This window comes from Convolutriloba macropyga, chromosome 13 (genome assembly GCF_964194025.1).
Source record: "Convolutriloba macropyga chromosome 13, txConMacr16.3, whole genome shotgun sequence".
Lineage (NCBI taxonomy): Eukaryota > Metazoa > Xenacoelomorpha > Acoela > Convolutidae > Convolutriloba > Convolutriloba macropyga.
In genome coordinates this window covers 2,814,768-2,833,963 of record NC_134480.1, presented here as the reverse complement: position 1 = coordinate 2,833,963, position 19,196 = coordinate 2,814,768, and the positions used below count along the sequence as shown (strand labels likewise).

The 19,196-nt window shown below is 35.3% G+C and overlaps 1 protein-coding gene across 3 annotated transcripts in view; it reads right to left on the bottom strand.

The window, feature by feature from the left end:
* Positions 1-19,196, bottom strand: part of LOC142351748 (WD repeat-containing protein 19-like) — a 378,166-nt gene that overhangs the window by 112,164 nt on the left and 246,806 nt on the right. For all 3 annotated transcript variants that reach the window (XM_075403894.1, XM_075403893.1, XM_075403895.1), the window contains 3 exons: positions 9,384-9,524; positions 6,510-6,599; positions 3,675-3,799 (listed from right to left, as the gene is read on the bottom strand). In XM_075403894.1, coding sequence (XP_075260009.1) covers positions 3,675-3,799; positions 6,510-6,599; positions 9,384-9,524 — 356 coding nt within the window. The remainder of the gene's footprint in view (positions 1-3,674; positions 3,800-6,509; positions 6,600-9,383; positions 9,525-19,196) is intronic.

The following is a 19,196-nucleotide window of genomic DNA, read 5'->3' as shown; positions in this document are numbered from 1 at the left end:
TTTATGGACTCTCACAAACTCGTCGTAACTTTACAAAACACTTTTCAAGGAAAGCACGGGTAAATTTTGGAATATTGACATTTTAAAGGGCTGACGCCAGCAGCATCGTATAAGATTTCATCAATCTTGAAGCAATTAGACCTAAATTGGACCAGAATAATGAAATCTAATTGTTTTGTGAATGACGGGCTGAAGATTAGCCAAGATCTAACAAATTTAATTCGTGAAAAAAGAGCTAATTGAGTGCAGAAGAAAACAACACAAAAAATACAAGCGTCAAAAGCATGTTTCTGCACAAAGCTAGCGAAACCGTGGCAATTAAAAACCTGAAAAATAAAAACAGCTCAGGTTATGATGTACTCAACAATTTTATACTCAAGAAAATGCAGTTTGCTATTGTTCCGACTCCTCCCTATTTGGTCAACAAATGTTTTGAAAACAGCGCACTCACGAATTGCTTAAAGAAACAGCGCACTCTCGAACTGTTCAGTTAAACATACTTTCACTTTTGACAAACTAAACAACTTGGGATTGAGGGGTCAGATGCAAAAGTTTTTGCAATGTTATCTAAGTAATAGACAACAAAACGTAATTTCCGGAAATGTATACTCCAGTTTTGTAGAAGCCGACTATGGGGTAACACAAGGATCAGTACTTGAACCACTTCTTTTCCTTCTCTATATAAACGAAATAGACGAATACTGGCGTCAGAGCTGTTTGGTCTTATACGCTAACGATACTATTTTTAAACAAAAACGCAAATCAACAACTGGAGATTTAAGCCAATCTTTGAACCTGGTTAGTAATTACCTCACAAAAAACAAACCGAATATTAACTACGAAAAAAACATGCGTTATGAACATGAAACCAAGACCAAAAAATCTGAACGAAAACTAATGATAAAAGAAAAGAACCTAATGGAGAAATCATCACTGAAATACTGAGGAATAGAATTGGATGACAATCTGAAATTCGGCGAACATGTTAAAAACCTCTGCTCGAAATTGAACAAATTCTCAGGACTTATTTACCGGCTCAGATCAATTCTAAATGTTAAACAACTGTTATTCAAATACAAGGTGTACGTCCAGCCTGTTGTGAGCTATGGCGTTCTAGTCTATGGAACCAGCAACAAAACCCTAATTTTGCCAATGGAGAAAAAAAGAAAGAAAATTGCCAGAATTAATTTTAACAAGCCTAAATCAACGTCCACTTGCCTGGAACGAGAATCAAATCTCAATTACTCCATAAAAGTAATGCACATTTTTGAACTGTTCAAAACACTAACTGAAAATTTAAGAGCAGAATGCCAAATTGATTATCTCAAAAGTGTGATTACGAGGAAGGAAATCGATAAACTGCAAGCAAAAAGAGAACAACCAAAGCAGCTAAAAGCAGCAAATAAAAACTGCGGCCTAAGTCCTAAAAGACTATGAGTGGAAATACGTTTTGTTTGAGAAGTGCAAAAGTTGAAAACTAAAGCAATTCTTATCTTGTTTGAGGAACAATTTTTTTTGTGGACAACAAAGAACTTTTTGCTTTATTTTATTAACAAAACTCGATAGATCTCATCAAAATTACAATTACGTTTTGAGGTTTCCCCCTATTTTTCCTTGCTATGATATGACGCCGCTCATAAACACCATTGATCATAGTAATGCTACAGGTCATCACTTGACTAGGACCTCTTGTACCTATTGATGACCTGTCGAGTAGATTTAATATGTTATATGATTTATACCATATGTGTTTCAAACAAATGTTCATCCTACTCGAGAACAACTTATTGTTATGAAACACAGAAATTTTCCCTCACACTTGTTGACATGTGTGAAAAAGATCGCTTTCTTCTCATTGGGCAAAGCAAAGAAAATATTGTTATTTATGGATTCTCACAAACTCGTCGTAACTTAACAAAACATTTTTCAAGGAAAGCACGGGTAAATTTTGGAATATTGGCATTTTAAAGGGCTGACGCCAGCAGCATCGTATAATTTTTCATCAATCGTGAAGCAATTAGACCTAAATTGGACTAGAATATTGAAATCTATTTGCTTTGTGAATGACGGGGTGAAGATTAGCCAAGATCTAATAAATTTAATTTGTGAAAAAGGACTTAATTGAGTTGTACCATCGTCAACTACTAATTTCATTGATAAACCGTTGGTTGAAGTTCGGGGGGGGGGGGGTGCATTTTCACCAAGTTTACCTTTTCTGAATTTGTTCTAATTAAAGTCAGGTAGTTTCCCGTGGGTGATTCAGCGCGTGCCGTTTCAACCTACAAATTAAGTCAGGTGTTATATCAGGTCGACCCCCGGGCAAAATGTCAATATTATCAGTGGGCGGCTGTCAAATTAATTTGGATTAAAATACAATTTTCGTTAATTATTCCTTATGTTGCTTCAATCTATACCCACACCAGCAAATTATTGTCATTTTACGTCACAAAAACTACTCGAATACTTGATTTATTAATAGTAATAATCATAAAGTGCTTCAGAGGTATTTCATGCTTAATTCGCAGAACGGCGGCGACAACGCACAAAATTATCATCTCTTAACTTCAAAAAAAACTGTTCCGGAGATAAATCCACTCAAATTCAGCTCTCAATTTCTGCGGTGTTTGATCTAGATGCACGCTATGACTTTCAAAATTCGTACGTGAACAAATGTTTGCCTCCCCTTTCCTCAAACGAAGTCAAAAATGTTGCTAAGTAATAGTATCGATAATTAATTAATTCATAAAAAATAATTCAAGTTTGCGATGACGCAATTGACTCAAGAGTAATTTAATGAATTGAAAAACAGTTCATTGAGTACTCGAGCAGTTAAAATTTCACGTGATTTCATTAGCGAGAAAAAATGTCCTAGATAAATGGATATATAATGGGAGTGTCTTGAATGGAACTGCTTTCTTTTCCATTAAATGACAATCCAATACAAGTAAGGCTACAACTTTGCAAGGTATAAACTCAGATGGGTAGAGCTATAATCAGGCACTGATTAGGCCACACGTGAAACTGAGGGCATAAAATGTGAGGGGTACAAAACGTCTAAAATGCCGTTCACGCCGTAAATTTACAGCTACACGGCAGGTTTCTGTGGGAGGATGGAGAGGGTGTGTGGGTGAGTGTGTATGAGGGGGGGGGGGGGCTTGGAAAGTCTAAACCGATAAGAACTGCCCTTCAAATCACGAACTAAAATCTCCTCGGCAGTTTCGGTTAATCGCATACTTATAGACTAGTGAGGCACTTAGAGAACGGCTCAGCAATGACCTGAAACTCCACTGGTTTACACCGTTCCAGGAAACAAAAACCACGAAATTTGTTATTCAGACGAAAAACATATAGAACAAAAAATTTAAAAACTATTTAAAAGGACCAGTAGTATCTACATAGTTGCTACTATCTACGTTTGAGAGCAGTTAGCAACAAATTCCCCCCCCCCCCCGTGTTTTATATGACCCCCAGTTACAAATTATATGTTGTTATATAGCACGTTACTATGTAAGAAAATGGCACGTGCGCCTGGGGGCGTAAAAAATATAAACCCACTAAGCTGAGGGGCCGAAACAGAATAGATCCGAATTTTTTTAGTAGCGCAAATGTTCATTTTCGTTTTCTTAAATGTAATGATATCCAACAACGTGCACTCTTATCGAGTATCGACTGACCTAAAATAGATGCGTATGTCTTCATGTGATGGTGACTGGATGCCAGTTGAAAGGCCTCATCATGACACTTGGACATGACCAGGAACTGAATCGCACTCTCCATGTCATTCATCCGCACGAAGAACCTGGAATTCATATCATGGCATGTCAAAATAAACTCACCGTCAAACTTTATTCAAAGGAACATCTGACATCGAAACACCACTTAAAAATTAATTCAAGGCAACTGAACATAGCAATTAAAAACGTCTTGACTCGGAAGAACTTTTCAATAAAAATGAAGAGACCAATGTTTTCATTCGAGACCAAATTACATTGAGACCCAGCTTTTAAAAAATAAAACATAGCTGGCAGATTGCCAGAAAATAGCCGCAATAGATTCGTAGATCTGCAGTCTCAAAAAAAACAACAAAGACAGACCGAAAAAATTCGTCTTTTCATTGAAGGCTGATATGTTATATTTTGTTTAAAAATCTGTATACGTTTAAGCTGCCTCTATTAGCTGATCTCAAATAACCTTCATTTAGAGTGACACACACACACACATTTGACCTTATCTCTTTGAATTAAAGTAAATAAAAGTCAACTTCAAAGACAGGAAGTCATTTTTGAGAGTGAGGTAAGTCAAGTGTGACCAAAAATTTAATCACGCGAATGAACAAAAAAACTCGATCCACTAAGAGCGAAAAATGACGCCACGCACGCACTTCAGTTCAAATTGCATGAACGAATGAACAAAAAGCAGATTTGAAGTGGTTGTGACGTCATATGGTCGTAACAAAATCGCGACGACGAAATAAAAAAGAACCAAGAGAAGGCCAATAATAGCCCCAGCTATCGCTGTGCGGCTATTAATAAAATCAAAAGAATTGCTCGATGAAAATCATTGTGATAAAGGAAAGTCAAGATCAAAAAACAATATGCGGTACAAAAATCGTCCGATATAAATTATCGCACAATTATCTGACTGACAGTCAAATCATTGCATATCAATATAAACTTCTCATCAAAGTAATATCACAAAAAAGAATGTCAATTAAAACATTTGAATCTATTCTGTCAACAAAATCAAATCACTTCAAAACCTGCAAATGAAAATCAATTCACAAAAAAGCCGGAAGAATTCATGTAATCGATATTATCAAAATGCTCACACATAACAATTATTAAAATTGTTTCAATAACCCCAGCTTTCGCTTTGCGGCTATTGAAAAGCACACGCAATTCAAAGTAGGTCCAAACTCAAATTTTAAGCTTTGACGGAACTAGCGACCAAGACCAGCACACATTAAAAAATTGATCACCTGACAAACTAGTCAAACAAAAAAAATAATTTCGCAATTAAAAAAACTGACAACCAAGTATAATTCACATTAAAAACAGACCAACCAAGGTCTTAAAAATGTCTTAAAAAATGACCGAAATCCCATTTCGTTGAACGAAACTGTCAATCAAAATTATTTCACAAAAAAACCTTGATAATCAAAGTCAACTGCTCAAATCATCAACTCAATTTGACGTCGCCCCAATATAATTAAAACTCTTTGAATTGTAGAATAACAAAGAGAAGGCCAATAATAGCCCCAGCTATCGCTTTGCGGCTATTGAAAAGAGCAGGCAATTCAAATTAGGTCCAAATTCAAATCTTCAGCTTTGACGGAACTAGCGACTAAGACCAGCACACATTAAAATAAAGATCACTGCTCATTGACACCGCTCAGAAAAAATTATTAGACGGAGCATTGACAATCACTTAAAAACTAATTCAATTTAAAAAAAAATAGCAATTAAAAACGTCTTTACTCGAAAGAACTTGTGAAAAAAATAAAATAGTTATAAAAAATTCGTATCAAAATTTCACATTGAGAGCCAGCCGTTTAAAAATGGTTACATGACAATTTACTCAATTCCATTTTACCCAAAGCCATTTTACCCTACGCCATTTTACCCCACCTGCCAATTTACCCAATGCCATTTTACCCAATACCAACTTACCCAATCCTCTTTGATATTTTCGTTCAATTATCCGATTTCAAATTAGCAGTCGCTATTACAAGGATGATTTAGAAGGTTGCATGACAAAATACCCAATGCCAAAATACCCAATGTCATTTTACCCAATACCAACTTACCCAATGCTCTTTAATCTTTTCGTTCATTAATCCGATTACAAATTAGCAGTCAGCATTGCAAGCATGTTTTCCCAAAAATAACCTTACAATTTAGTCCCATGTTTGGTTGTGATAGTTTCAAATCAAGACCCATGGGCCGCTGAGGTATGGCCGTGGCCCGTAAGGCATGGACAAATGCACTAGCTAAATAATATGCTAAATAATCGTTCTGATACTTTCAACATTAGCATAAAATATTGGGTATACTTTGGGTATTTTGTCATATTAGGTATTTTAGCATTGGACACCGATTTTAAATATAATCCCATGTTCTCTTGTGATAGTTTTATATCAAGTCCCACAGGCCATTTAATTATATAGTCGGCTAAATAGTCGTTCTCGTTAATTTAGCAATAGGGTAAATTGGGTAAGTTGGCATTGGGTAAAATGACAGGTTGGGTAAAATGGCATTGGGTAAAATGGAATGGGGTTAATTGTCCAGACGCCTTTAAAGATATTTAATTTTGCATTAAATTTGAAACTTAAACAAAATTGCCTAATCATTATCAACAGAAACCGCCAACTATAGGATTCTCGTTTTCTTTTGATGTTTGATTTAGACTATGGGGATTGTAAGCAACATTATGAGACAGCACAGGACATAATAGAATCTATAAACATAAATGTTGCATATAGACTTTTGATGGAATGAATTCGGACTCACTTGGCTACTAATTTGGCACCCTCGATCGACCCAGTTTCTCTCACAATCCGAACAGCCTCTTCTGGGTTCTGCAGGTGGTCAACTTGAATTCTACAACCAAACATCAATGAAGTGATATTTTGCATCATAGATATTCACACAAAGGCTAATTGTACATACACATTTTGGATGTATTATTGACAAGTCCATTCAACTGTGATGAAGCAAACATTAATATCTGTTGTATTTTTGTTGCAACTGACGAATTTATGGCTCTGAAACTTTTTTGATAAAAATTTTTATCAGTTTTTGATACTGGTCAACGATTTTGGTTCCTTTATTGTCCTTATCGCATTTTCGCTGATCAATAAGGGCCCCTGGCGTTTAAATAAGACCCAAGTGAACACTCTTAATCTTCCCAGTTGATAGCTTAGGGTGATAAGGGATTCACCACTTTAAAGTTTGCCTGTTTTCAATGATAATTTGCACTCTTAAGACTCAGCCACCACCAATGAGAAGTGCAAATTGCTTCCAATGGAGTTACAGGTTAACATGTCTCAAATTTTTGAAGTGGAATATGGCTACTATGTCTTTTGAAAATATTTTGTTTGAAAAAAGCAGTGGATTTTTGAACGTCGAACCATCCTGTAGCATAGTCTCATTCAACACAGCTCTTTCAAACGCATCTTCTTTCAAATGAAATATTTAATCCATACAACGGCCGCTTTTTTAATTAATCTTTCCCTGTGTTCTCTGAGGCTCCAAACTTTTTTCAAAAAAATGAGACTTCTGGACATTTGCCCGTTTTTGTGTTTCTTCTTTGGTTTTCTTGTCGCATTACAACCTGAATGACGGTTTCCATTGGCCTTTACGAACAGAGCAAGTGAAACAAATTCTGGATAATGATAGCTCCCCATGGCTTCTCGTCGAGTTTTAGACTAACATAATTGATAAGTTCAGTAGATAGCTAATGGATTTTTGACTTTGAAATCAATTGTTTTTAAAAACATAAATGTTTTCTGATGCTATTTAGGGATTTTCTGATGCTGCATCTGCTATTAAGACTTTTGTCTGATTTTATCTGATGATTTCTTGATTTTGTTATAAAGTGTTTGTAACAGAATAAATATTAAGTTTTGGTCGTAATTAAGGTTCGTACTGATTAAATGATTCTGCTGTTCATCTTGTTTCCTTGTCTCGATGATAACATTCTCATCGGCTCTTTTGATCTAAGTGATTGGTACAATAACGACCGGTCTCCTCACTGGCTTTTTAACTTACCTAAAAGTCTATCTAGTATTTTAAGTTGAAAGCTGATGGTTGTTATGACTTTGATCCTTTTTATACTTCTTTTTATCGATTTCTTAGCGAGTCTCATTAAAGACAGTTGCTATCAACTTTGAAGTGAAGTAAAGAAATGATTTGTTTAGTTTAGGTTTTATCTGATTTAATTTGGGCTTTGTTCGTTAGTGTCTATTTAAAAAAAAAATAGGTAGTGAGTTTGATCGCGAATAGTATTTTTCTTGTATTGTTTTGTTTTTTCTCTTGTCTCAAAGTCTTAATAATGGCAGGTATCATCGGCTCTCCAATGCAGCATTATCTTTGAGAGGTTTGAGTTCGCTCATTTTCAGCTCATTTACCTATTATTTTCGAACAATTCCTTTTTTTTTAAAGTTTTCTTCCCCTTCGTCATTTGGCAGACATTTAAGTATAAAATTTGGATGAGCCTGGTCGGAACACGATGTGCAAACGAAAATTACTCAGCCTCCTCGTTCGTGACCAAAATTGATTCCGAATTTGCTAATTTTCAAATCTAGATGGGTTAATTTTTTATGGTCACGTCAGAGGGCATCGGATAAGAAGTAACAGTTGTGTAAAAACGTGAATATCATTTTGTTAATGAAAAATGCAAAAAACAAATCCTGAAGATATGATCAGGAATTTTGTAAGAAGAATTTGAATAAACTAGAGGAATAGGCGCAAACTGACGCCAGAAAAAGTGAATTTTCTTGAAATATCTAACACAGGGGCTTTGGGCCAAAATTTTTTGCCATTGAAAGTTAATTGAAAATTCACTTTAAGAGCAAAAAATTGCTAAGCACTAAAGGAGGTTGGTAAGAAACAAAACGGCAAAAAGTTGTCAATTTATACTCCATTGGTTGAATTAATTCGCCCTATACCCTCTTCTTTAAATACTTCATCAAAGCTCTGTCCTATAAGAGTTTGCAGAAAAAAATGAAATTCTAACTTTAAAGTTGAGATTTTAATCATGTTTGCTTCTTACTTGAAAACTTTGCCATGAAGTTTTTCGATTGTGTCAGCACGGCCAGAGGATCTGATATGCTCACTATTTTGAAAATTGTTTATCTGGCTATTATCGTTTCCTAGTTTAAAAATTGCAACAAAGCTTCAAACAAACATGAACATGTTAAAACCTTTTTAAATATTTCAGTACTTGCTAAAAAGGGCTATTCAAACACTAAATAAATTTTGTCGAAAAAATTGTTTCTTTTAAGCCCATTTTAAAGAGCTAAAATAAATTCCAAAAACCGTCCATTCGGCCGCATTTTTTGGAATTCATTTTTGTTTTCAAAAAAGGGGCTTCTCAAAAGGAACTTTTTTTGAAAAATTTTATTCAGTGTTTGAATAGCCTCTTTTAGCAACAACTTATTTCCTTTTTGAGTTGGTATAGTTATGTTGACGGCCTAGCATCTCTCAAAATAGTTAAATCTTTGTTCAATCTTTAAGGCTGTACTTAAAATTTCAATACAATTTATGCTGATCAATCTTTAGGCGGCCCGTTCAGTATATTTGCGTTCATAAGCATCTTTTCTGATTTCTCAAGGCAGGGACAACAAGACAGCAATTGTTTATTTAAAGTGAGTGAATAAGTACCTAATGACGTTGTCGAAGTCCTTCGCGGACGTGTATGCTTGAATAGCCTCTCTGTACTTTCCCTCAGCCTCTCTCGCTTTCGCATACTGCAGGTGCAACTTAGGGGAGGCTATGTGGGGCAGCAGCTCACCCACTTTACCCCTGAAATGAAATTTGTAAATTACCCCACCCCTAAATGACTCAAAAGATGGAAAGAGTTTATTAAGACCTAAAACAATTAAGTAAAATGTGTTTTTTAAAGGTTTTTTCAACATTCATCACAGTTTTAGACCTCTAGGAGACAAGATTATAAAATTTAAAATTTGTATGACCATTGAAGGGCGATTCAGACACGATACAAATCATAAGACCTAGTATGATTGCTAAGAATCATAGCATAACCTGGAACTTAGTAGAACTTACTCTATTGAAAGTCGACTGATGTTGAGTGTAAAAAATACAAAATGTTAGCGACAAGACACAAAATTAAAACAGAATAGCGTCGAACGAATTGCGCTCGCACGACAGGCGGGCATATCAATTCAGTTGGGGTGCAAAAACCAAACAAAGCCTCCACCGCCAAGGGTGGGTTCGAACCCCCGACCTCCCATCTGCTAGTCTTAAATCTTACCCACTATGCATCAACGGGTTTGATATTGCTCACTCATAATCGCCTTTATTTTAGCAACAGACTTAATTTCTGCATAAGAGAATTTCTTGATAGATCACGCAAAATTTTAGGAGTCAAAAGTGAAATAGTTGCTTGAAGACGAACGAATAATCGAGACAAAAACCGCAAAAACGGTCAAAAAAAAAATTGCGTAAAAAAGACACGTTAATAATAATTGCTTCCAACTTCGTTCGACAGCAATTAATCAGAAAAAATGTAAAATGGGCGAAAAACTCTAAGATAACAGCCCGAATGAAACGAAATAGAGCTCATATTGCACGCTTGAAAATTTAAGCATTGATTCAAAAAAGTCTGTGAGAAATTGAGGAAACAAACTTAAAAATAAATGTTTTCCTGCAAAAAATACGACAAATTATCAAGAAGCAAATGTTATTTTTTATTGACTTGGTAATTAAATGTAATCTTGCTTTAAAATGAGACGACAAAAGCATCAATTCTATCAACAATTGGCATTAGAACTGGTAAAATTCTATGAAAAACTAAATTTTATCAATTAAAACTAAAATTATGTATTGGGCATCTAAAAATTTCCATTTTTGCGTTTAAACCTGAACCGCGCCTTCATTTCTTATTGCATTGCAGAGCGCCTATTTACTGAATTCAGTTGATTAATAACAATAATGAGAATACAACCTGCCAAAAGAAGTCAGAAAATGTCACGCAAAGTTTTGAAAACCTATGTAAACGAAAAACTGTTTAACTAAGGCAAAATATAACAAACACAAAAATCTATCTGAGTAAATGTTAAACACATAGAAAAACAGCTCCCAATTTCTAATGAACCTTTTTTGTTGGTAGAGTACATTTTGGCATTAACAAATTCCTAAACTATTGAATTTATCTCAAAACTTAAAAAATGAATAGGAACAAAAGATGGTCATTCCGTCCCTTAATCTAGCTCCCGCATTCCTCTTTAATCTGAAATGTTGATACGAAAAAATCGGTACCTAGCATAAGCAAATACCAGAGCAGAATTGAAATTCAATTTAGGAAACAGATATCTGAATCAATGAAAATTTATGATAAAAACCTTAGATGGCACGAAACACAGCCAAAAAAAAACCTTAAGAATAAGAGATCATTAAAACATAATGACCAAAAAATCATTCGACCATTTAGTCACCAGTATCCACCAGATAAGCGCGACGGTTTGGGGGAGGGGAGGTGACTGAGGGGTCAAACTCTTAAGCTTAAGAATCACCCTTCACACAATGAAACACACCAGCTTAATGCTCTAAGAGAGCTGCTCAAAAAATTAATGCTCCCTGGGCTTCAGCTGTTTATCAAGTTTCTGTGGAAAAAATGCTCAAAGCGCCAGACAAAAAAACGGTCCAGCAAAAAACCGCATGAAAACAAGACTAATATAATTGTTTCAAATTATAAAAAAAACTGAAAATTTTGGCTTCTTTTGCTATTTCCCAGGCCACATTTCAAGGTCTAAGGAGATTTCATGCTGATTCTTTGTTGAGGAGCTCCATAAATACAGTTTAAGAAAAGCAAAACAAAATCTAGCTTCTTCACAGCTAACAATCGTTAACACTCAGTTGCTAGCTGTGAACAAAAAAAAACAAAAAGCAACAAGAAAAAAACTTCAACGAAAAAACTTAAAAGCCTGGAAAACAGAAAAACCTCCCTCCAACATCACTAAATTAGGCACAAAATAGAATTGATAGAGAATTTTGAGACATAAAATGCTTGTAATGGAAAACATAGCACGTGGACTGCCAGAAAATAGCTTCGTAGACGTGTAGTCTCAAAAAGATAATGAAAAGATACCGTTAAAACTTTCAGTTTTTTTAACCAATCACTGAGATGAGATGGCATAATTTGGATTAGAAGAAACTTTAAAATATGTATTATTATTAGTTCTATTAGCTGAAGTCAAGCAGCCGTCAGTTAGATTGACATACACTTAGTTGACCCAATCTCCATCAAATGTAGCCAGCAAAAGTCATTTTGAAAGCGAGGAAAAACATTCATGAGAATGAGGTAAGTCACAAATGATCAAAATCCCAAACACGCGAATGAACCAAGGAAAAAGGTCCAACAAAAGAGAAAAATGATGGTCGAAATAGCATGAACGAATTAAAAACAAGCAGATTTGATGTAAGCGCGATTGTAACAAAATATGTCGAAATAGCATGAAAGATTTAAAATAAGCAGATTTGATGTGAGCGCGATCGTGACAAAAATCTTGACGAAACAAGTGCTGAACTAAATTCAACGAACTGGAAATCTGCCTGTCAACAATTTAGTAGTAAACATAACCGACTGAATTTAGACGAATTGCTCGCAAGCAACCAGAGAGCGGTTCGCTTCGTCAGTAGCTAGCTACGTTTTAGTGAGGCCACCCTTAGCTTAAATGAAGGGGCGTGAAGTGAGCGCAGCGGGGTGTGGGTGCACCGGGAGGGGGCGACGGGGGCAACAGGCGGTGTCTTAGGCTGCACAAGGCCTTTACGGCCTCAACGATGTAAAGGGGGAGGGGGTCAGGATTGAGGGGGGGGGGGGGTCGTGGTCAACCTCTAAGAACCACCCTCTACACCATAAGTATAAGTCTCCATAACAGTTTCAGTGAATCGCATACGTTGAGACTAGTGAGATGAAAGGCTCTATTTTAACTTGATGCCCTCTATGCGCTACCCGTCTATCCCGTTTTTGAGGACGAAAAGTCAAGTCAGACAAAAAACCGGTCAAGTGAAAATTCGCAAACAAAAAAATACCACACGACTAAAATAATTGACACAAACTTAGTTTGAGAGCAATTAAAAGGAACCTTTGATAGTTAACAAAGCATATGACTCCTTATATACAAAAGAAAACACGAGAACCGAGGGACAGCGCTAAAACAACACCAAGGGATAGACCCAAAAAGCAATAAAAATCACATTTAAAAAATTCGCCTCAACTGTTCGCAAACAAATGGTGTCTGAGCATAGAAAAAAACAGAAGATATGAAAATAGATGGATCCAATTGTTTTGCAATAAAAGGCTGATTAAATCCTTTATTATTGAGATTAAGTGGCGAGCTAACAAACATAGCTGGCAGATTGCTTCAATAGCCTTGTGAATCTGCAGTCTCACAAGCCTCAAACTTACTGCTGCTTCTATAAGCTGCTCTCAAGTAACCTTCAATTAGAGTAGCACGCACTCACTTGGCCTTATCTCTTTGAATTAAAGTTTAAAAAGGTGACGAAGTCATTTTTGAGAGTCATTTTTGGTAAGTGTGACCAAAAAATTTAATTACGCGAATGAACAAAAATAACTCGCAGCACTAAGAGTGAAAAATAACGTCACGCACTTAATTCAGTTGAAATTACAGAATGAATGAACAAAAATGGTCGTAACCGAAAAAAACCTATAGACTAACTACGAAAACCACGTGGAGGCAACAGTCGCCCCAGAAATCGCTTTGCTGCTATTAAAAAGAAACATACAAACGTCGGACAAACTGATGTCGAACAACAGGCGGGGCATTTAATTCAACAGGTACGCACAGAGAAATATTCGTTTATGGGTGCAAAAACATCCAGTAAGGGTGGGCTTGGAGCCGTCGACCTCCAGAGCCCTCGACAAAAGCATTAACCACAAGGCTATCAGGCTCTTGTGATTTCCTCAGCTGGAATCGCATTTTCTCTAGCAATAAACTTTTAATAAAGGGTGAAAAAGGCGTGAATAGGGTTGACTTTTGTCTATTAGTAAACCCAATGTGACATTTTATTATTTAGATTATGTGATAACAGAGCACCAAGGACAACAAAGCTGATAAAAGTTGAGAAATTCACTCACATTTATATATTGTGTAAAAATGTTGTGTATAAATCTTAGTAATCTTTAGCTGTCAACTGAAAACTTTAAATAGGTGCAACTTTGTCTCATCAGAGAGGCAATCGGACCTGTCATTAATGACACTAAGTGCAAGAACAACAAAAAACAAGAACAAGAATTTAACAATTTCATAAAGTTTTATGCAAATAAATATTATGACACAAAAATTAAAGTCATAGGAAATTATAGCTATCGATTAAAACATTGAATAATTTCAGTTGTGTCTCTTTAGAAAGCCAATTTTGTATCCTTACTACTCTAGCATGACTGAAACCACAACTCAGATGTGACTTTTTGTTGACATCTAAAAACCGAAAAATATGTGAACAGATCGTTAGAAAAACTACGCCTTTGGATTGAAAAAAAAAATCCAAGAGAAAGACAACAATAGCTCACCATCACAGCTATTGAAACTAACCGACTAAATTCGGGCGAATTGCTCTCAAACAACCGGCGAGCGGTTGGCTTTGTCAGTAGCTAGCTACGTTTTAATGAGGCTAGCTTTAGCTTAATTGAAGGGGCGTGAGGTGAGCGCAGCGGGGGGGGGGCTGATGAGGGGCAAAAGGGGAGAGCAACGGTGGTCGGGGGGTCTTTGGCTGCACGGGGTCCTTACGGCCTGAACAACGATGTGCAAGGGTGTGGATTAGGGGGGGGGGCGTGAGTGAGGAGGGCTGATGTGAGGGGATGTTGTGAGGGGGGGTGTCAACCTCTAAGAACTGCCCTTCACACCATAAGTATAAGTTTCCAAAACAGTTTCTGTGAATCGCATACTTGGAGACTCGTGAGCTGAAGGGCTCTAAGAGCACTTAATGCCCTCTGGGCGCTACCTGTTTATCCCGTTTTTGAGGACGAAAAGTCAAGTGGGTCAGACGAAAAATCGATCAAGCGAAAAAAGACCAAAAGGACTAATATAATTGCTACAAACTTCGTTTGAGAGCAATTAAAAAGTAAGCGAACCAAAACATTTTTTGCGCCCATTTTTCTCGTTCACTTTTGGAAAGCGGTATTAAGAAAACTTTTGGCAAGCTTCAATGTTTGCTCTACTTTTCAAAAAAAAAAACATAAAACAAAAAACCATCAAGACTTTTCGGAGTCCTACAAACTCCAAGAGCGGCATTACTCCTCTTCGAGTGGTAAAACCACAATCACTACCAATATAGCTTCGCAGAACAAAAAACGATATTAACTCACATTGAAAAAAACTGACTCAGTGAATTTAAACTTCAAACAGTGATTCCTCCTAAACTTGAGTTCTTGTTTATCACGACCAATCATCATATTTCCCAGAAACCGCTTCATCTCCCTCGAACTGGAAGTTAACTACTTTAATTGGTATTATGTCACCCTTATAATGGTTCGTATAATTGCTAGTAACTTCCATTATTAGGCTATATAAATCATTATGGTAAAAATGCGCCTTCATGAGTTCAAAAAAGGGTTGCAAAAAGCAAAAATAAATTTTAGATGATCAAGGTGAGGGTGAAGATTGATTTTGTTACACTTCAAATAATCGAGCTGCATTCTAAAAAGCTTATAAACGTAATTTATCTTAACTAAGTCCTTAATACGATTTTGATTTTGCAAAATTCAGTACAATTTTGATTTTGCAAATTTTCTTATTATCTTATGGCACTTTATGATGTGGAAAATTTGTTCAGTATGTGAGTAGGTTGGTTTAAATTGCTCAAACACATAACTCAGAGTTCAATTTTCAAAAGATAACAAACATTGCCAATAATCTTTGTACCCTTTTTCACAGCCCATAGCGCCAATTTAAAATCCGTAGCGCTGATTAAAAGACAATCTTTTAGTTATAAAGCAATTCATAAACTTGATGAAATTAAAATTTCCCGTCGTGGAAACGCGTTGGCGATGTTGTCTTTCATATTGCAGTTAATGCCTTCGCGAGCAAAAGAGACTGACTGTACAGCTGAAACGATGAAAAACGGCGATCTAATGCAGGTCCTCAAACTAGCCTTTGCTTTTAAGTATCATAAGATGAAATATTTTGTTTTGAGAGCAAAGATTTATCCGCCGTACGATTGAAGTAATTATAAATTAATTGCGCGAAAGTTCATCAGTTCACTTGGTTTATTAATCAACTGTTTCATGTGTGAATTCTAATAAAAAAGGAATTTCTATCGTAAACTATGAAATCTTATAAGAAATAAAATTATGCGCTCACTAAGCAAATGGAAAAAAAACTAACAGTCAAACTAAATCACATCGGCAGATTTTTTCCATTCAAGAAAAAAAATCATTTTTCTATTGAAGTTATGCTGCAGCAAAAAAATTTTTTTTTCAAAAAAGTATTGAAATAAGTCAATACTTTTGTTGATTCTACGCAGGCTACAACAACTTATCAAAGAAAAAACAGAAAGCACAGAAAAAAATATACAAAAAAGGTTGATGACAAAATTTGGACGGAACAAACTTTTTTTGACAAGATCCAAATCTAGCCCTAGATTGCCTCTACATTGCCCTTTCAACCAATGTTACCCTTACACAATCAGTTTCCAAATGCATCATTCAAAAGCGAAGTGAATTTCTGATGATTTGAGTGACACAACCAATAGCACGTCGTTTTGTGAATAAGGAACAAAATCTGATACCTTGAGACATTTGCGTAGTTTCTTTCAGATATCTTATGACTGATGATTTTCAGGGAGAATCAGTTGCAGGAACTACCAATTTGAGAATCATTTTCTAAATCTTTGAGAAGATTCGGCAACTCAGTTCTGTTTTTTTTCAGCTTAAAAACAAAAACAACAAACAATTATTAAAAAGAAGAGCAAAAAACAGTTGAATACAGTATTGATCCCCGAAGAGCTTTCTGGCAGTCAGCAGTGATATTGAGCATCCATGTTTAAACCGTTCTTTCACCTTTGGAATATTGGTAAATTTTGATTTCTTTCATTTTTCCATGAAGTATATCAACCTTCTTTAACACGCCAATTAAAATATTTAACAGATCTATTGCAATTAGTCGGCATGAACAATCAAAAAACGACAAGAATTTGAATTTGATAAGCAATAAATATTAAAAGTTATTTGCATTCAAGCTGTTCATTCTCCGACTGCTTCAAGTTTCCTACTCCTTACAAATATTTTTTAGTCCAGCAAATTCTAACACCAACCAAAATTAGTATCGTAACAGATTGATGCGAATGCTATGAATGATGTAAAACACTCATAACAAATCAATACAAAAAGGCAGAGAAATAAAGCAATCGTTTGATTTTTAAGTTACTGCAATTCACTTTTGATCAAATGTTAGGACAAAACTGAACATTTGAAGAACGGCTATTTTGCGACATTTTCTGTGCTCAAATCATGCATCGGCGGAGAGCCGAAAAATTCCAAAATCTCGGGAATTATTTCTGAGTAAGCACTAGAAAAATGTAACATAGTTTTCTACTTAGTTTGATACTTAAGTCTTCAATAGCAAATATTGCTGGTCCAAATCTTTAGAACATCTATTGGTAGGCTAGTAAAATACTAAGTGGACCTAAAAGAGAGAAGTAGAGTCAAAAAGGACAGAGAATGTTTGAAAATTCGAGATGGTCGTTCAATTTGGTAACATATGTGATATGTCATATTTCCCAGAAACCGCCTCATCTCCCTCGAACTGTAAGTTAACCACTTTAATTGCATTTTTGTCACCCTTATAATGGTTCGTATAATTGCTAGTAACTTCCATTATTAGGCTATATAAATCATTATGGTAAAAATGCGCCTTCATGAGTTCAAAAAAGGGTTGCAAAAAGCAAAAATAAATTTTAGATGATCAAGGTGAGGGTGAAGATTGATTTTGTTACACTTCAAATAATCGAGCTGCATTCTAAAAAGCTTATAAACGTAATTTATCTTAACTAAGTCCTTAATACGATTTTGATTTTGTAAAATTCAGTACAATTTTGATTTTGCAAATTTTCTTATTATCTTATGGCACTTTATGATGTGGAAAATTTGTTCAGTATGTGAGTAGGTTGGTTTAAATTGCTCAAACACATAACTCAGAGTTCAATTTTCAAAAGATAACAAACATTGCCAATAATCTTTGTACCCTTTTTCACAGCCCATAGCGCCAATTAAAAATCCGTAGCGCTGATTAAAAGACAATCTTTTAGTTATAAAGCAATTCATAAACTTGACGAAATTAAAATTTCCTTTTGTGGAAACGCGTTGGCGATGTTGTCTTCAAATTAGTTAATGCCTTCGCGAGCAAAAGAGATTGACTGTACAGCTGAAACGATGAAAAACGCCGATCTAATTTAAAACATACGCAGGTCCTCAAACTAACCTCTGTTTCTAAGTATCATAAGATGAAATATTTTGTTTTGAGAGCAAAGATTTATCCGCCATACGATTGAAGTAATTATAAATTAATTGCGCGAAAGTTCATCAGTTCACTTGGTTTATTAATCAACTGTTTCATGTGTGAATTCTAATAAAAAAGGAATTTCTATCGTAAACTATGAAATCTCATAAGAAATAAAATTATGCGCTCACTAAGCAAATGGAAAAAAAACTAACAGTCAAACTAAATCACATCGGCAGATTTTTTCCATTCAAGAAAAAAAATCATTTTTCTATTGAAGTTATGCTGCAGCAAAAAAATTTTTTTTTCAAAAAAGTATTGAAATAAGTCAATACTTTTGTTGATTCTACGCAGGCTACAACAACTTATCAAAGAAAAAACAGAAAGCACAGAAAAAAATGTACAAAAAAGGTTGATGACAAAATTTGGACGGAACAAACTTTTTTTGACAAGATCCAAATCTAGCCCTAGATTGCCTCTACATTGCCCTTTCAACCAATGTTACCCTTACACAATCAGTTTCCAAATGCATCATTCAAAAGCGAAGTGAATTTCTGATGATTTGAGTGACACAACCAATAGCACGTCGTTTTGTGAATAAGGAACAAAATCTGATACTTTGAGACATTTGCGTAGTTTCTTTCAGATATCTTATGACTGATGATTTTCAGGGAGAATCAGTTACAGGAACTACCAATTTGAGAATCATTTTCTAAATCTTTGAGAAGATTCGGCAACTCAGTTCTGTTTTCTTTTCAGCTTAAAAACAAAAACAACAAACAATTATTAAAAAGAAGAGCAAAAAAACAGTTGAATATAGTATTGATCCCCGAAGAACTTTCTGGCAGTCAGCAGTGATATTGAGCATCCATGTTTAAACCGTTCTTTCACCTTTGGAATATTGGTAAATTTTGATTTCTTTCATTTTTCCATGAAGTATATCAACCTTCTTTAACACGCCAATTAAAATATTTAACAGATCTATTGCAATTAGTCG